The 19,857-nt window shown below is 45.9% G+C and overlaps 1 protein-coding gene across 5 annotated transcripts in view; it reads left to right on the top strand.

Annotated features, from left to right (window-relative positions):
* LOC147029161 (membrane metallo-endopeptidase-like 1) overlaps nt 1–19,857 on the top strand; it is a 154,489-nt gene that overhangs the window by 31,010 nt on the left and 103,622 nt on the right. For all 5 annotated transcript variants that reach the window (XM_085876259.1, XM_085876260.1, XM_085876258.1 and 2 more), the window contains exons 5-9: nt 6,255–6,335; nt 8,318–8,404; nt 17,392–17,510; nt 18,855–18,920; nt 19,768–19,857. The exon at nt 19,768–19,857 is cut by the window's right edge and continues 45 nt beyond it. In XM_085876259.1, coding sequence (XP_085732385.1) covers nt 6,255–6,335; nt 8,318–8,404; nt 17,392–17,510; nt 18,855–18,920; nt 19,768–19,857 — 443 coding nt within the window. The remainder of the gene's footprint in view (nt 1–6,254; nt 6,336–8,317; nt 8,405–17,391; nt 17,511–18,854; nt 18,921–19,767) is intronic.

Genomic DNA, 19,857 nt, shown 5'->3' with positions numbered 1-19,857 from the left:
TGTGTCGTGTATACGAAGATGTAGTCGAAATGCACTGCAGTAATTCAGAAGCCAAAAAGGAAGAAAGGAACTTTATGTGAAAGTTGTTCTGTTCCAATGGGTACCCCGACAGTTTTGTGAACAAGTGTTTCCGGAGGAGGGTCAACAGCAAGTCTACACAACCCAAACCAAATTTTTTGGCGTGCCCTCCCATACGCGACCAATATATCAGAAGCTACCGCTCGCTTTTTAGTCCCGTTTGAAATCGGCGTCTCACATAGATAGACCTGAACTCAGGATTATGCAACCGAAAGACCGATTGAATCGGGAGGACAAATCATCTGTCATTTATAAAATTAGTTGCAGCAACTGTGCAGCCCACGACAATGGAGAGACCTTGAAGAGACTAAAAACAAGGCCACAAGAACACCGGTTAGCCAAACGTAGAAAGGACCCGCTCTCCGAGGTTGCAATGCAACGGATTTATCAGGATAGAAAGGAAAATGTATGGAGCAAAATACAGAAAAATCCTCGAGGAAAACCTGCTGCTCTCTGCAAGAAAGCTGAAATTGGGACGGAAGTTCAGCTTTCAACATGGCAACAACCCAAAGCACACAGCCAAAGCTACACTGGAGTGGTTGAGGAACAAAAAGATAAATGTTCCTGAGTGGCTCAGTCAGAGCATCGACCGAAATCCAATCGAAAATCTGTGGCATGACTTGAAGATTGCTGTCCATCATCGCTCCCCACACAACTTGACTGAGCTTGAACAGTTTTGTGCAGAAGAATGGGGAAATATTGTCCAATCACCGTGTGCAAGGTTCGTGGAGACCGATCCCAACAGACTCGCAGCTGTAATTGCCGTCAAAGGTGTTTCCACCGAGCTGTTTAATGTTTAATATGAAGTGAGGAGGGTGGACACTGATCCAACCAAGATATTCTAGTTTTGTATTTTTAATTAATTTTCTGAAAATTGTAGAATTTATTTTTCACTTGGAAGTTGTGGATTACGATGTGTAAATAATGGTGGAAAAAAGTCCGATTTAATGTAATTTAATTCCAGGCTATAATGCAACAAAAGGTGAAAATACTGAGTGGGGGAGTAGACTTTCCACAGGCATTGTATATTACGAAAACCCTCATCTTGTATATATGTATGTATGTATGTTCCCGAAATACAGCCAAAACGGTACACGATAGCGCAAATATTTTAGGGCCACATTACTCACCATTCGCCTGTGGTGTGCAGTATCAAGTTTCGTTCAAATCGGGCAACGAAAAGATTATTTAAAAATCAATTCCCGATTCAGTCAAGTACTCTTCGGGAGAATTTGATCAATCCAAACAACCTCAGCAGTATATTTCGCTGGAGCTATCTTAGGCTTGTATGCGGCTGCTCGGCCATGGAAACCCATTTCATGAAGTTCTCGATGAAGAGTACTTGTGCTGAGGTTTCTTCCAGAGGCAGTTTGGAACTCGGTTGTGAGTGTTGCAACCGACGACAGACGATTTTTCCGCGATACTTGCTTCAGCACACGGCGGTCCCGTTCTGTGAGCTTGTGTGGCCTACCGCTTTGTGGCTGAGCTGTTTCTCCAAGATGTTTCCATTTCACAATAACAGCACTTACAGTTGACCGGTGCATCTTTAACAGGACAGAAATTTGATGAACTGACTTGTTGGAAAGGTGTCATCCAATGAAGGTGCCATGTTGAAAGTCACCGAGCTCTTCAGTACGGCCCATTCCACTGCCAATGTTTGTCTATGGAGATTGCATGGCTGTGTGTTTGATTTTATACACCTGTCAGCAATGTGTGTGGCTGAAATAGCCGAATCCACTAATTAGAAGGGGTGTCCACATACTTTTGGCCATGTAGTGCAGATAAACACATATATCAATGTGATGATGAAATTCTCCTGACTTCGACCAACGTCATTGATACAGTTCTTGATACAATGTCTTCACAGCTGTGGAGGAACTCTGCGAAGGGTTTGAAACAACAAAGGGCTTATTTTGCGTAGCCTTTCATGGTTGCTTTATGCAGCTTTCTTTGGCGAAAGAGCATCCATCCATCCATCCATTGGGACCATACTCTGTGCAGAGCGTTGGTGCTGACTAAGCAGTCTCCTTGGTTATTGGGCACAATCCTGGATGGGTCGCCACTCCGACACAGGACACCAGCAAGCTGGCATTCATTTTGCCGACCTTGGAAGGATGACAGGCAGAGTCAACCCCACCTGGTATTAATTCAACAGCTGAGCGGGATTTAAACTCAGGATCCAAGGATCCCTTATTGTATTTATTTGATTTTCCTGTCTGTTTTGACTTTATCTTCCTTTTCGACAATTGGCTGTCCATTGCTTGTGTGCCGGTTCTCCTTTGCCAAACCCTTCGTGCATTGACATCTCATTCACCATCGTCCAGCTCTTAGATGATCCTCAAAGTTTTCTTCAAAACCACAACCTCAAAACGGACCACTTGGTGGCCTGAGATGAGAAAGTAGAATTCCTTGTGTTCCTGCATCGTAACGAGTGATGCCAATTATGTTTAAACAGTTACACAGCTATCCAGTTGGGTTGCTTTCAGACAAGGTGTAAATAAGTAGTGAAATCACAGCAGGTTGCGACTGATGGTAATTTGAAAAGATTCCAGTGGTTTGTCTTTTACCAAAGTCCATGCTGTGTAATGAAAAGGTATTTAAAAAGTGATAGATGCTTGCATTAAATGTCATGTTCCATGATGTATGCTGCCATTTGATCTTGTTAACTCCGCCACCGAAGGTGTTTTCATGTTTTCAACCCTGTTGGGTCACCAAAATAGGTGACCCTTATTGTCAGTAATTCTGTCTGTTCGTTTGTTTTCAGCATAATTGGGAGTAAACGTGGGCCGATTTTGGTTCAGTTGCGGATGCAGATCTGGCCTATCAGTGCGATACGAAACGTAGTGTTCAGCCTGGCGGAGGTTTGCGCTCTACCGAGTGCCTCTCTTCGAGTTAACCTCCGCCATCTTCGAAGATGGATGGAGGTTGCTGTTTTCACCCCTTTCTGTTTGTTTGTTTGTTTGTTTGTGAACAGTATTACGGAAAAACTCCTCGACGGATTTCAACGAAACTTGGTGAGGGGGAGGGGGGGTTAGGAATGGTTCAAGGAACATGCCATTAAATTTTGGACTTGGTCCCCCCCCCAAAAAAAAATTGTTAGAGAATTTTTTTTTTTTTTTTGCATTTCTACATGTTTTAAGTGATATCCAACCCCTCCCCCCCAAAAAAATTGTTACCCCCCCAAAAAAAAATTGTTAGAGAAATTTTTTTTTGCATTTCTACATGTTTTAAGTGATTTCCAACCCCCCCTCAAAAAAAATTGTTACCCCCCCCACCAAAAAAAATAGAATTTTTTTTTGCATTTCTACATGTTTTAAGTGATTTCCAACACCCCTCCAAAAAAAATTGTTAGAGCAAAAAAAATGTTTGCAACTTTTTTTTCAACAAAATTTCGATTTTTTTTTTTTGCATTTTTACATGTTTTAAGTGATTTCCAACCAAAAAAAAATGGTGGAGAAAAGAACTATAACTCTGTCAGCACTGTTGACATCATATTTAATGAATAAGATATAAGGTTCACTTGAGTGACCCAGCACTATTGGCGGCGGAGGTTTTGCACTCTCCCGAGTGTCCCCTCAAGTTTACATAAGCAGTGCTCTGGTTTTGTTTCATTCTGCCAAAACGTAAAGTAGATTTTTTTTGTTCGCAGTTTGAAAGATCCATCGCACGGCAATCCTTGTGATTGAATCATCACGAGTAGACCACTTGGATAATTGAGACATTGACACAAAATTCCTTCGGGATAGTCATATGAACCTCTGGGACAAGAAAACTTGTGACGGAACACTCTGTATCACATTGATTTGCATGAATGCTTCACATGATCATCACCCATCCTGTAAGCATTTATATCAAGAGCTAAAGTTTACCATTAACAGGTAGCTAATACCATCACTGATTGATGTATTTATTGTAACACACTTGCCTGACGGAATAGAGCTTATTCTTCACGAAATTAATTTCAGAAAGATTTTTGTCGACAGTGTCGAGATTCGAGCAGGAGCTGGGGGAGGCACGAGCACAGGGTTGAGGGACAAACATAGGAGAGGCTTTGATAAATAAGGGATTTGGAGAAGAATGAGGGCGTGGGGAGGAAACATGGGGGAAACAATACGGATGCAGTCACAAACTCCCAATCACTGAAGTGCAATGAAACTGGAAACCAGAGAGTCATGGGCTTGAGAAGGATTTATGGGGCAGAAAAGATCACGGGTCGGATTGGGGGATGATTTGAGATGGTGGTGAACAGCTGTCTTGAAGCTCTGGAGGGAATAATAAGATTGAAGAGAGTGTGGAAGTTGGTTCCACAGACGTGGAAAACAAAACAAAACAGGAATAAGTGAGTGAAGGTGAGCAGCGAGTCTTCATTTTGGGAGTTTCAGCAGAAGCAGGTTGATGGTGGACCACGGACACCGTGCAGAATCTTGGTGGTGTGGGGGAGGGTGTGCGACAGAGCATGGAAACATGGAAAGAGCAGAGGGTGCAAGACCAGAAAGGAGGCTGCAGAAGACAGAGAGACCACAGACCTGTCTGCGATGGCGAAGTGACAGGTCCCTAGACTCAGCTTTGTCACGGGAGAGTCCAATGATTTTGTAGGCCTTTATTTCCACAGCGGCGTCAAGCTGAGCAAGACGTGAGGCAGGGGAGCCAGCCCAGAGGGGGGGGGGAGCTGCATTCCATCAAGCTGCAGATGGAAGCGTTGTAGGTGGATAGGAGCTCAGGTATGTCATGGAAGGAGTTTGTACAACGGAGGATGCTCAGTCAGCATTTTAAATTAATTCACATCTGGCATTAAAACAAAGCAAAATTTTTTTTTTATCTTCACCAAAGTTGTATCATGTCGTCCCGTGTTGTTTTTTTTTAATACAGTTTTGTTTCTTTCGCTGATATTGTTGCGGATTTGGAAACCTTTTGCACACAGACAGACAGTTCAGTTATTTCGATAAGTATGTGTTTATAGTTAGAATCCCTCCTTCTGTCGAATGGGAATTTCGTGTGTGCGCTGCGAGGTATTTATTAGTTAGGTTTTTAGACATCAACAACAACTACAACAACAGCTGACCGTCGCCATTACGCAATGGCCTGAGGTGAGGAGGTCGGCGGAGCTGCAATCGCCTCAGCTCCGACTCCGCCCAGAAAGGTGGGAGTGGCCCCGCCTTCCGTGGGCCTGTCCAATGGGGGACGGCCAGCGAATCGCGTGAGGAAACCGTCCAATCAGGAGGCGAGTGGAGAGAAAAAGAAATCCCTTGGACCTGAAGAGAGGCGGAGTGATCGGCGCGTTCGGTCTGGCTGTGCGCGTCTGCCTCGCCTGGTGTGGCCTGATCAAGGAAGCTGTTTCGGGCTCGATCGCCGATCGCCTCGTCATCCCTCACTCGTCGCCTTCGTGCTAGCTGGCGTCTGACGCTCTTTCCCTCGTCCCTGGTGCTTGGTGCTCTGTTGTGGCGGTGGGTTCGAGTCCCGCCAGCGGACAAACTCGACCAGACCGCACGAGGTGGACAGGTGCAAAAATAGGCCCCTGCCCTCAGCTCGCCTTCCCTCCATGCTATAAGGCCGAAATAAAGACCCGACGGGGTCCAGTTCTTGTGCGTGTGAGTGTGCGCGTGTGCGCGTGCGTGTTTTTTCATGAAGCACAACTTTTTCTCTGGACTAACTCCACTCCTCTCATCACTCCCTCTCTCCCCCCCCCCCTTTCCCAACGGATCCTCTGTCTCTGTCTCTCTCTCTCCCATCCTCTCTCCACCTCCCCTGAATACAGAGCAGCACCCTCCCACACATGTCTCTCTCCCTCTCCCTCTCTTCATCCCCTCTCTCTCTCCTCTCTCTCTCCCCTCCTCTCTCTCTCTCTCTCTCTCTCTCTCTCCCCTCCTCTCTCTCTCTCCCCTCCTCTCTCTCTCTCCCCTCCTCTCTCCCCTCCTCTCCCCCCTCTCTCTCCCCTCTCTCTCCCCCTCTCTCTCCCCTCTCTCTCCCGCCTCTCTCTCCCCCTCTCTCCCCCTCTCTCCCCTCTCTCTCCCCCTCTCTCCCCCCTCTCTCCCCCTTCTCTCCCCCTCTCTCTCCCCCCTCTCTCCCCCCTCTCTCCCCCTCTCTCTCTCTCCATCCCATGTCATTCTGTAATAATGAAAATCCAGCCACACCACAGTGATGAAGTCACACCTGTATTTTACCGCACGTCTGCACAGGAGAACTGGAAACACTGGATGAATCAGCTGGAGAAGCGGTGAAGAAAGCACGCACACTTTACAGATCATGCGTGGATATCGGTGAGTACCCACCGATGAAACTGAGAACAAAAGCTTCATTATTATTTAAATAAATTAAAAAAATAACAGGTGTGAATTCAATCAGGTGTGAGTGTGCTGTACATTTTATTAATTAATTATTTTATTTATTTTTAATATTTATTTCGAAATTATCTCAAGTTCTCAAACTTCACGAAACATTGTCTCTCCATGAATCACACCTGTCGTGAAGAACTGACTCACTTTGCTTGAAGAAATTATTTTCCTTCATCTTGTGTTGGTATGTATTCCAAGAAAATAAAAGGATTCCAAAAAAGCAAACTGATTGATTTGGGAATAGCAACACCAAAAGGTATACAAACACAGTGGAGATGGTAACATGAAAATCGGAAAAGTCGATGTACCCTCCATCTCCTGTAAATGTATACATCGTTTATTCTCAGATCTAAGTAATCTATACTCTGTGCAGTGAAAGTTTTTTATGTTTTCCTTTTTTTTTTTGAATAATGAAATTGAAACATAGTTGCGTATCATGATGCTAGCGAGTGAACAATGTACAGATGGTGGACAGCAACTGTGGCCAGAGCAAATGGTGTTTGGAGATAACATTCGCAGCATTTCTCTCGAGCCTTGCAGTGCCCCTCAAACTCGGGGTGGACGAGCTCACGTGCACAACCGGCGACCTTCGACGCATATTCCAAGCTGACTAGTTGAGCCCGTGGTTTGAAAAATGGCATAAAATTCCAGCAGGAATGACCCAATGTCAAATCTTTTGTTTTGACTCACCACCCGAAGTCCCCACCCTCTGGGGCATGGACCGGCAGCCAATTCCCTAAAAAGGTGACATATTTCATGCATGCCCCCAATGTGGATTGCACGTGCAAAGTTTCATGAAAAGAAATCTTTTTGAATGTGCCCGTAATTGCATTTTTTTGGTATTGGACCTTTTGACCCCGTCCCCAGGGGGTGGGGCCAAAAATGATCCTGCTTTTGCTTTTGCACACAAACATGAACGCTACGTTGTGTTCGGTTTTTTAAAATGTATTAGGTTTTTAGGGCAAAATTTTCTCGAAAAAATTGTTCGGATTCCAATTTGTTCAAACAATGGGGCGTTCGGATTCTGGGGGCACCACGGTATATTATAGTTATAGTATATTCAGTTATATATACTGTTATATTTTTATTTCAGTAAAAAAAAGAACTGGTATATATACCCACTCGTTACCATCCGTCTGGCCGCACGTTCGCCTTAGGGCCCCCCTGCAGTCCCCCTGCGGTCGCCTTGCAGGCACCTTGCGTCTGCCTTAAATTCTATGGCCGCCGCAGCGACGCCCTAAGGTCACCGTGCGACATCAAATCAAAGACCGTACGGCACCCCCACGTTTTCGGTCTCCACGATTTCTAAATACCCCGTGCGGCTCCCCGAAAAATAAAAACATATGTGACTGCTACATTGTGTGACCGTGGAAATACTGCGGCCGCCGTATAATTGCTCGTGGCCACAGATTTTGGAGACCTCATGGCCGCCGTGGTAAATGTCAACTAGGCCTAAGAAAGCCTTACGGCCTGTTCCCAGTCAAGGCATGGTTGAGCAGGCCAAAAAACATGGTGGCTTCAGACTCCAGCGAGGTTACCTCGGACACATCTTAAGACCCAGAGAGCGTGGTGGCTGAGGATCTCCTGATGAAGGATATAGTTGAATAAGGCCGTTAATTATCTTCAAAAGGGGTGTTTTAATTAACCCAAACACCTAATTTTCAGTCATGTACTTCCTTGGAGTTTTCTTAGTATGCATGCAAAGTTTCAGGCTGCTCGGTTTTATAGTTTTGGAGTTATGGAGGAGACACACTGACTACACACACACACACACACACACACACACACACACACACACACACACACACACACACACACACACACACACACACACACGCACATTTGTTCATATCGATGGAGGCTGGTTCTGATTGTGTTTGTACCAACATTTTTGTGTTACCATTCAGCTATGATTGAGGAGCGAGGAGCAACCCCATTGCTTAAACTTCTGGAGCACGTCGGAGGGTGGCCTGTCGCATCAAAGTCATGGAATGGTGAGTCAATACAAGAAACAAAGTCATGTTTACAGCCCTGCCAGGGACCGTTCACTTGTCGGACATGCAGCTGCGAAATGCTGAAGCGGTCGCTTTGCGGATGGCCAAATGAATGAGGCGAATCGTAAGTGGTGTGCACCACTTCATGACTCCGAATGTGATTCGACACCACTCCAGTTATTTATTTGATTTGTTAATCAAATTTATGTCCTCCAGCAATTATGAAATGTATTGAAACAGCTCAAACAGTGTGGCAGGATGTGGAACCAGGCAGACACATGCTATTTATAATTTCAAAATATATAAATAATTTGATGAAACAAGACAAGACAACACAAACGGAGAATCCCACATGAAAGGTAGACTTTCACAATTAAAATTAATATATAACACTTGAGAAGGCAGTGAATACAACAGAGGGCACCATGAGCACACAACTCACTCACATCGAACCTGACCGTGCTTTGATTGAATTCCAACAGGTCAGGTCAGGCATGGGAGCATGTGCCAGAGCAGCGCGTCGCTGTGTCCACTTTCCACCGGTACTCCAGGGGCCTCCGTCTGGTCATCCCCCAGGCAGATGCTTGGCCCATCCCCATCGCCTTGAGATGCCGGTCAAACTGCTGCAAGAACGAGGCACGTGGTCGGCCCGTTGGCCTCCTCCACTCACGAGACTCCCTCGCTGAGAGAATCTGGTGAGCAGGATCAGCGACAGGAAAACAAGCCACATGTTCATACAGCCGCAACTGACGCTCACTGATTTTGCAGGTAGGAAATCTCATCCGAGTCTCTCTCAGCAACTGCTCGTTGGACACAAGGTCCAACCAGCGATAGCCCAGGATTCTTCGAAGAGACCTGGTACCAAAGGAATTAAACCTCCATCTCAGATCCTTGGTCAGAGTCTAAGTTTCGCATCCATAGAGCAACACTGGAAGCACCAAGGACCTGAAGTCTCAGACTTTCATCCTCCCGCACAGGTACCGGCAGCGCCATACCCCATGATCCAGTGAATCCACGACTTCCCAGGCCCGACCCAGACGTCTATTGACCTCTGACTCACAGCCAGCAGAGACATGATTATCACTGCCAAGGTAAGTGAATCTCTCCACGACCTCAACATCCTCACCACAAGCAGGCACAGACAGGACAGCAGCATCCAAGATGTTATTGAAAGCCTGGATCTTAGTTTTGACCCAGGAAACCCGTAATCCCAGCAGCTCCGACTCCTCATTCATATCAGCACCTCGAGGGCCCACAAAAGGATATCTAAAGTCTCCGCAAAGATGACTGCATCATCTGCGAAATCAAGGTCAGAGATCTTGACATTCCCAAACGATGCACCACAGCTTGATCTCTCCGACATCCTCCCTAAAATCCAGTCCATACAAGTGCTGAAAAGTGTGGGGGGCCAGTACACACCCCTGACGAACTCCAGTAATAACTGGAAATAAGTCAGAGATGGTACCACCACATCTCACAACACTCTCAGTACCAAAGTAGAGTTCAGACATCAGATCAATCAGTTTTGGTGGCACCCCACAAAGACCAATAATCCTCCAGAGGGCATCCCAATTCACTGAATCAAACGCTTAACAGAGATCAACAAAGGCTGCAAGCAGCCCCTGCCGAAACTCTCGTCTGCGTTCGGTGAGGACCAGAAGAGCAAGGACATGGTCAATCGTTGACCTCTTTGGTGTAAAGCCTTACTGCTCTGGACGCTGGTGCTCAAGCAGATGGTGGCGAACCCTATCAAGAATTATCCGACCAAAGACCTTGCGCGGCACTGAGAGCAGCGTCACCCCTCGGTAGTTGTTGCAGTCTTGGCGATCACCCTTCCCTTTCCAGAGAGGGACAACAAGGCCCCTCTTCCAATCAGTTGGGATGATGCCTGTGTTCCAAGCAGAGCACAGAATTGCATGCATCAACACGAGTGCAGCATTTCCACCAGCCTTGAGAAGTTCAGCATGGATGCCACAGTTCCCAGGAGTTTTACCCCGTTTCAACCGGTTCACCACAGCCCGTGTTTCCACAAGCAAAGGTGGACCACAGTTGTTTGGAGGATCAGCAACAGGGATTGTAACACCGCTGATGTCCAACTTGATAGACGGTGGATCAGCCTGGTACAACCGCTCAAAGTAACCGGCTCAGCGGGCCTTCACTTCGGACTCCTCTGTCAAGAGCCCACCACCCTCTGTTCCAAATGCAGTACACTGAGGGATGGGCTTGGATGAACACAATGCATTAATTCCCCTGTAAACAGGATGAGAATAACGACCACAGTTGATGCTCTACCCCCTCACAGATTCCTCACACATAGGCCTCCTTCTTCACCCTAAGTGCATGTAGTTCTATGCCTCAGCTCCCTGAACAGCTCAGCTCTACCATTCAGCCTGGCCCTGCAACTCTGCTCAATGGTATCCAGTGTCCCTTGAGAGACAAAATTCTTCCTCACTCTTTTGTGAATTCCAAGACATCCACCGGCAACATCACGGACGTGGTCTTGAAGGCACTCTATAACTCTTCAGGATCCCCCAAACCAACCACAACTCCCAAATCTCCACTCAGCTACCCTCTCATCCTTGAGCTTGCCAACATCCAGCCTAGGCTGGGATGGTACCATTCTCCCGGATTTCAGGTGCAGCTTCAGAGTTGCTACAACAAGCCGGGAGTCAGTATTGTGGTACTGAGCACTCCGGTGGACACTGCAGTTCTAGATCATCCTCCAGCAACCATCAATGAGGAAATGGTCAATCTCCTATGGCACACCGCCAGCATTGGAATACCAAGTCCAGCGATGAGCTTGTGGGTGCTGAAACCATGAACCAGCCACCCTAAGTCCATGACTTCTTGCAAAGTCAAGGAACTTAGTGCTATTCTGGTTCATAGTTCCTGGTCCATGGGGACCAACACATGTCTCATAACCATCCCTATCAGTTCCAGTCGATGCATTGAAATCCCCCAAGACAAGAAGTGTATCTCGTCTGGGGCACTGATCAACCACAGACTCGAGCGTGGCGTAGAATGCATCCTTCACGGTGAGATCACTCGCCTCAGTCGGAGCATAAACAGAGACCAGGTAAATGACACCGAAGGAGTGACGAATCCTTCGTCTCATAATACGCTCGTTGACCGGTGTTACCTCAATTATCATTGGGGTCAGCTTATTGGATACAGCTACAGCAACTCCTTGGGTATGGTAACCATCAGAGTGACCAGGCCAGTTGTCAGTATAACCACGGTCAATGAACTCACCACCATCCGGTCTCCAAACTGCAGAGAGTGCTCCAATATCGATGTTCAAATGCTGGGGCTCAGATGATAGCAGAGACAGGTGATCATCCTCTTTGGGATAGGACATTCCAAGCACCTACCCAAAGGGACCGTCCCATAGTTTTCCTCCGATTGTCAAGGAATGGGGGTCCTGAAGGCTTTCCCCAATCTCGTAATCAGGTGAGTTGCCATGTGAAGGGCAACTGCACAGGAGGTACTCCCATGGAGTGGGTTTTGAGTTTTCTTTGTGTTTTTCTTGTTTTTTGCGGAGTGAATGTTTTCACGGTGGCCGGAGTGCAAATCCTGCCATGGACCTCCTCGAAGAAGGTGACCCAACTGCAGGAGGACGTCCGCAGACACAGTTGGGCACTACATATGGATGGCCGTTGGCTCACAAGGAGCTCCTCGGCCCTTTGTCAGGTTTTGTTTTTTAAGGCAGTGGCACGTAACTCCGCTGGCTTGCAGCTTGAGGCTCCCAGTGTGTGAGCAGGCAGCTGAACAGGCATGCCGAGGGTGAGCAGGTGAATGTGGGCAAGCAAGCAAGTAAGCAGATGAAGGCAATGGAGATCTCTTTCCTTAAGCAGCCACCAGGAGCCGGAGCCCAAGCCCAGCAAATGGCAGTGAACAGCACCAACTGCACCGACCACCAAAGACCACCCAGAGCTCCTACTTTTATATGCTCCCTTGTGCTTCGCTCTCTCTGAAGCCACTCTCCACACACTCCAATGTGCCGCCCAATCATGAGGCTAATGGAAGCCTTGCTTCCAGAGCCACCACCTCCACTAATCACAAGGCGAGTATCAGCACTCGCCAGAGAGCTAATTGCCAGCCTTGATGCAGCTGCCTGGCTCCCACGAGCACACATGGTGCTGCATTTTATTGGAGCCGCAATTTTACAGTGGAGCCCTCCATAATGTATCCCTGGTCCAGCTTTTTCAGATGAGGAACACCAGTTGAGACATCCTTTCCTTATCTGAGCTCTAATTTGAACTATGCCCATCTCCCCATGAGAGCAGTGCATCAGACAACTTTACTCTAACCACAAGTCTAGAGACGGCAATGGTTAATGAGCAATGTACACGGTTCGCCTTTTTTATTTTTTGACCTTCGAGGGGACGCCACGGGCAAACTGGTGGGAATTGGGAAAAATGTAAATGATGAAAGTTGTAGTACTCGAAGAGCACGACTTGCATACCAACTTTCATTCGAAACAGTTGAAAACCCTCGGAGCTCGATGCCCAATTTATTGATTTTTTTTTGACATTTTCTAAGTTCGTGACCTTGTGACCTTGACCTTGGGACGAAAATGAAAAATCGAGCTCCGTGGGGCTATGCAGTTGCCATTGGGCTAACCAAACACTGAAACCCCTGCCAGATTCGACAAACCCCCTCCGAGAAGATGCAACTTGAAACCGGCTACCCCCTAAAAACACATGTTTTTTGGGCGTGGCTCCACCCATAATGGGCGCACCACGCCCATTTTCAGGAAAACACAACTGGATCATGATATAAACCTCCCACCAAAATTTTATCAGGATCGGATCTAAACCCATGGAGCTATGCTCAGAACGGACAGACAGACAGACAGACACACACACATAACGAATATAGTGGTCACTTACTGACTCGCGAACCAATAGATTAACACAAAAAATGCTTGTAAACTTACATGAGCACACAGAGCATGCTCAATCCTTTCTTCTGTGTGCCCAACCCACTCACCGATCCCATGAACATAACAATCTAAACCTGATGGTTCCTCGAGGATGTCTGAACGATAAACAGACTTTTGGTTGTAAAATAAGTGAAAATTATAGTTAACGACTGGAGTTTTGTCGGATGATAATGTCGAATCTGCGCACGTTATAGAGGGAGTAGTGGTGGGGGAAATGTACTCCTAAGTTTTCGATCCTCAATTCCAGCCGTGGAATCGAAAGGAATTGGGTGGTGAACCGGAAACGAAGTTCCAAGCACTTCATACTTCTTAGCATGAAGTGCTTTCTGGAGGAAAATGTTTTTTTGTACCTTTCAATTGGCAGATAAACTCACCTGTAATGCACGTTGATAGATGGGGACGGGCAACAAGCCTCCACGCCACCATCCGTAATGTCATCTCAAAACCTCCAAGGACCCAACACCAACTGGTGATGAATCTGGAGTCGTTTACCTTTCATCATTCAAAGACTGTGACCAATTATTCTACATTGGTGAAACTGGAAGGAATTTGAAACAACGACTAGATGAACATGATAGAGCAATTGGGCTTGGAAAAATGACCCAGTCAGCCATAGCACGTCATTGCCTGTCATCTGACCATAAATTTGACTTTGATGGGACCCGTGTCCGAGATGCTACATCGAACAAACGACACAGGTTAAAACCTCAACACTCGCGCAACCAATGCTTCATCATGCCCAACTCGGACATGAAACCAGCCGTGTTCGTGCCCCGGTAACACAAACACGCACACAAAAAAAAACACAACAAGCGCGCACATGTGCTCACTCGCACACATAGAACACCAGATCACGTGTAAATAAAAACAAAAAAAGAGCAGAGCACCCCTTCGATGATGAGATTTGATGTTTGTTTTTGCTTTTACAAAATCTAAAAAAACACTCCTCCATTTGACCTCGAGCACCAACACGTGACCGTAAATGAGTGGTCGTATCGAAATAAAATCTGGACACGTGCCAAGGCGCAGGGTCTATTGTGCCTGATGAAGCCGGCTGTGAAGCTGGTGAAACGTTGCCTGAGACCGGGTGTGCTCTCGCTTTTTTTACTCAAATTAGCGGAGTCGATCTCGTTTTTACTTTTGGTTGGAAGCGCCTTCTTCGTTTAAAAAATAAAATAAGAAATGTATGGATACATGTATGGATACATACACTTCCGGTCAAAAGTTTTCGAACACCCCAATTTTTCCAGTTTTTACTGAAATTTAAGCAGTTTAATGTTTCAATGTACGATGAAATTAAAGCATAGAACAAATAAACAATTGCAGATAAAAAAGAAATCATGGAATTGTTTTGTTGAACAAAATTTAATCTAAATTTTTGACTCTTCAAAGTAGCCACCTTTTGAAGATATAACAGCCGAACGGACTCGTGGCATTCTTTCCCCAATGGAAATCAAATATTGTTCGGAAAGTTCTTCCCAACACTGTTGCAGAATTTCCCACAACTGTGTTGCACTTGTAGGTTGCTTTGTTTTCACCCTTCTGTCCAGTTCATCTCAAACCAGCTCGATGGGGTTGAAGTCTTGAGACTGTACTGGCCATTCCATCATTTAAAGCCTACTATCTTGTTCTTTTCTTCGATGGTTGTTCTGATATAGCCTGGAGGTATGTTTTGGGTCCTTATCTTGCTGTGGGATGAACCCCTGACCAACGAGGTGTAGACAAGAGGGTATTGCACGGCTCTGCAAAATGCTGTGGTAGCCCTTTTGGTTCAGGGTGCCAGTCACTCTGTGCAAGTCGCCGACTCTGGATCCAGCAAAAGAGCCCCAGATCATCACGCTTCCTCCTCCATGTTTGACAGTTGGTGTCACGCACTGAGGAACCATCCTTTCGCCTACTCGACGGCGTACAAAAACCCTGCGTGATGAACCGAAGATTTCAAATTTTCATTCCTCAGTCCATTAGACCTTCTTCCAGTTTTCAGTCATCCACTGGCGGTGCTTCATGGCCCAGGCAAGCCCCTTTTTCTTATTTTGCCATCTTAGCAATGGCTTTCTTGCTGTCACTCGACCTGTCAAACCTGCAGCTCAAAGTCTTCTTTTCACAGTGGACACCACAGGGACTTTCAAGACCTTACATGACAGGGAACTTTCAGGAAGGAAGGCAGGGAATTTGAAGGAAGTGTGTTTGGGGTGGATGGAATAACGGGGGTAGAAAAGATCTAGGTTTTAGATGGGGGGAAGATAAGAAGTGGTGGTGAACAGCTGTTTTGAAGACGTGGAGGGAAGAATGGTATTGAAGAGAGTGTAGGAGTTTATTCCAAAGGTGGGGAAAAAGAGGAATGAAAGAGTGAAGGTGATATTGTAGACAGAGAAGGGGGGTGAGATCGGAGAGGAGACTGAAGAAGACAGAAAGACCACTGACCTGCCTGCAGGGAGAGAGTGCGAGGCCCAAAGACTCAGCCTCACCCGGAAGATACCAATGATCCTAAATGCCTTGGTTTCCACAGCAGGAAGCCGAGAAAGGTGAGAGGCAGGATCACCAGCCCAGAGGGAAGAGCAGTACTCCATCAGGCTGTGGACGAAAGCTTTGTATGTGGTCAGGAGCTCAGGTGGGCCAAGGAAGGACTTTGCACGATGTAGGATTCCCAGTCGGGGACTGGCTTTGGAGTTCAGGTTGGAAATGTGGCTTTCCCAGAAAAGATCATGGCAGATCATGAGACCCAGCAGCTTGAAAGAAAGGACTTCTTCCAGAGGATTATTAAGAAAGTAGATGAGGGGAGGGGGGGTCCAAATGTTCTTTAAGGAGAGACATAGTGAGAGTGTGATAATCACCAGTTTGTGATTTTTATCCAGATCTGCAGAGAGAGAAGAAGCGGCTGCTTGCTGGTCTGAGGGATGACAGATGGTACGGCAGAGGGTGGAGTCATCAGCAAAGAGATGTAGAGGATTTTCGAGAGAGTTGGAGAGATCATTGATGAAAACCAGAAAAAGAACAGGGCCCAAAATGCTCCCGTGAGGAACTCCAGCCTGGACAGGAAGAGGGGATGAAAGAACTCCATTTAGGGCCACACGTTGACTGTGACAGGAGAGGAAGCGAGCCCATCCCTGTGACGAGCCCATCTGCAACATCCCTGCGACGAGCCATCCCTTCCAAGCCCATCCCTGCGACGAGCCATGAGTGGAGATGGCCTTGGATACCATGGGAAGAGAGTTTGGTGAGTAGGGCAGGTTGCAGACCGTGTCAAAAGCACGTGATATGTCCAGGGATACGGCTCTGATTTCATGTCCAGCATTGAGGACCTCCGTCCATTGATGGGAGAGCAGAAGCAGCATATCCAGGGAAGGGTGACCTGGTCTGAAACCAAATTGATGATCGGAAATCAAGCCATTGGAGAAGAGGAAGGAACTTATGTCTGAAGCGATGATGGATTCCACAACCTTGTTGATGATTGGGAGAAGGCTGATTGGTCTGTAGTTGCAGGGATCTGTTTTTGCACCTTTTTTATGCAGGGCGGTGATGTTTGCTGATTTCCAAGTTGATGGCAGATGACCTTGAGCAAATGAGAGGGTGAGCAAGAGCAGAGGAGCAGGTTTTTAGGACACGTGGGCTGATGCCGTTGATAATTTGTCTCAAGAAAATGCCATGAAACTGGAAAGACCCATGAAGATTGCCCTGTGTGTGATACGAACAGATCTTCCATCGATTTGTACCTTGTACGAGAAACACACTGTGTTGAAGGTCGACCAAATAATGTAAGACCAAGCAGAACCACTTCACCGTTATTTTTGTTTTCATCGTTCAGACATTCACTTTTCTGTTCCACTTCCCTCTCATTGTCGCTTTCGACTAACTTTTGCACCACATTCTATTCACATGTTTATTGCGAGTGTGGAAAGGATGGGATACATCCCACGCCCTTTCTCTGAATTGAATGGCCGGTGGAAGGAAAATTTCCATGTTTTTATGTGGATCACAACAAAGAATATTCGAATATCTGAATGTCGAAGATGACTAATTTCAATTTCCTCAACCAATCCAGAGAGCTCCTGGAACTTGAACACACAGTTGGCTCTACTGAACACAATGTACAACAATAGAGAAATCATCGACGTCACAGTAAACATCGACTCTAAGGACTCCTCCATGTTCGTTCTCCAGGTCAGAAACACTTATGACTGTTTTATTTATTTTTTTTTTTTTGATGGCACCACATTTTATTCTCACATTTTTCCTTTAAATTGCATGACGCGATGTTATCGGTATCTTGTAAAATTGTCACGTTATTGTTGTCTGTCTCTGTCTGTCTGTCTGTCTGTCCCGAGCATAACTCCATGGGTTTTGATCTGATCTTGATAAAATTGGGGTGCGAGGTTTGTATCATGATCTAGTTGTGTTTTCCTGAGAATGGGCGCGGTGCGCCCATTATGGGCAGAGCCACGCCCAAAAAACGTGTTTTTAGGTGGTAGCCGATTTCAATTTGCATCTTCTCCTTGGGGGTTTGTTGAATCTGGCAGGGTTTCGGTATTTGGTATTTGGTTTCGGGCTAACAGCCCAATGGCACCTGCATAGCCCCACGGGGCTCGATTTTTGTTTTTTCATTTTCGTCACAAGGTCACGAACTTCAAAAATTTCGAATTTTGACATAAAAATCATACGACCGCCCAAACTTTGAGAGCGAGGATGACAATATTTTTTATGCATAATCTTGAGGTCATTCCCCACCTAAAGTCTTGAAACCATTTTGCTCTATCTCAAACACCTTGCCCGTGGCGCCCCCTTAAAGTTTGTTTTTACGCTGATTTCATCAAAGTATGGATAATCCGAGGAGTGTGAAATGCCATATAACCTATATGACGTTATATTGTTCCTGGAATGTTCCAGAGGAAGTTTTTCACCAAAGGTCATAATCCTTGACCTTTGACCTTTAAAGTTCACAAAGGTCAAATTTTCAAAGTTGTGGGAATCAAAGCGAGTTTTTGACCTTCTTCGACGAACTAACTCCAATAAGCTATAGCACGTATCCTGTTTCCTTATTTTAATGTCCACAACATTGTTTTGTGACCTTTAAAGGTTTTGCAAAGGTCAAATTTTTAAAGTTGTTGAACGAAACCGGGTTTTCGACATTTTGCAGCTAAATATCCTGTCACTCATACCACATCATGTTGATCATTTTTATAACTTGGTCAAACATTATCACATTGTCTCATCCTTGACTTCTGAAACAATGTGCATCGTCAAATACCGCTCGTGAACCATCGTCGTCTTCAGACTTGTTTAATACATGTTTATTTTGCCATCGGTATATCCTGAAGGTAAACAAACCAAAATGGGGCAGCATTTATGGCTGAGTGGTCTGTAATATTCTGCCATAATGTTTGGAATGTTAAAAGAATGGAAACATTTCGCCTCTGAGTGTAAAATAGAGTTATAGTGTCATTGTTGACATCCGTATAATCACGAGCAACTTCCTGTACGGAGAAGCCAATCATCTCTGTATGACAGGTTGATCAACCAACTCTGGGCCTCCCATCACGAGACTACTACTTTGAAAAGGGTGATTATGAAAAAGTAAGTCTTCTTGAATGACAATATAATTTTCATGAAAGAATTTAAAACTTGGGGAGTGCAACATGTTACGTTACAACACAGAATTCCAGTGAAAAGGAGTGCCCTCTCCCTTTGCCCATTTTTTTTTTTATTATTAACAGGATGGAAGACTCGTATGGGAGCTGTCACACACATCAACATGCAGACAAGTACACAAGACACAACACAGGACTGTTAGACAAGACAAACACAGCCACTGAGCTTCACAGAAGTGTCATCACTTTCAGGAGCATTCTCAGTACCAGTGATGTCACATAAAGGGCATCACCTTTCTCACCGCAATCAGCAGGACATTTTCTAGCAGGGCACTTAGCAGGCGACCATTTAACATGAATCCGAGGGATGGCACCCACATTGATGAATCACCCTGCCTGTAAAGCACCTGGGTGACAGTTTATAGCAGGATCGGGAATCAAACCCAGACTAGACAGCTTGGAGGCATGTGTGCGTACCTTTTTTAAGTCTTCTTGCCAGCCCTTGCAAAATAAATATCCCCGAAAGGAAAAAGGATCTCTAAAAATGACGTCACAGTGTCGTGATCCCGCAGTAGTTCTGCAAGGTCAATCGTCATACAATTGATAAAATAACCAATGAAAGTGGATGAATTGAAAATAACAGATAAGAACCACCCTCCTACCACCGAACCTCACCGATTGGCGTAGGGACTCCAACCCCAAACTATGACACCTTGCTTGATGCGTTACATTAAGATACAATACACATGAAAGAAGTGCAGGAAATCAAATTTGGCACATGACAATGATGAATTAGTTTTTTTTTATCCGACCTTCATCTTGATTTCTTGCAGGCCTTTGAGGCTTACCTGGGTTTTATGATTACAACAGCGATGCTCGTGAGGATGGACATGAACCTGACCGAAGACTACGACTTTGTCTTC

This window comes from Eptatretus burgeri, chromosome 4, assembly GCF_056783735.1.
Source record: "Eptatretus burgeri isolate ZD-2024b chromosome 4, Ebu_testis_v1, whole genome shotgun sequence".
Lineage (NCBI taxonomy): Eukaryota > Metazoa > Chordata > Myxini > Myxiniformes > Myxinidae > Eptatretus > Eptatretus burgeri.
Note: the sequence above shows the minus strand (reverse complement) of the source record. Positions and strands in the feature narration are given on the sequence as shown.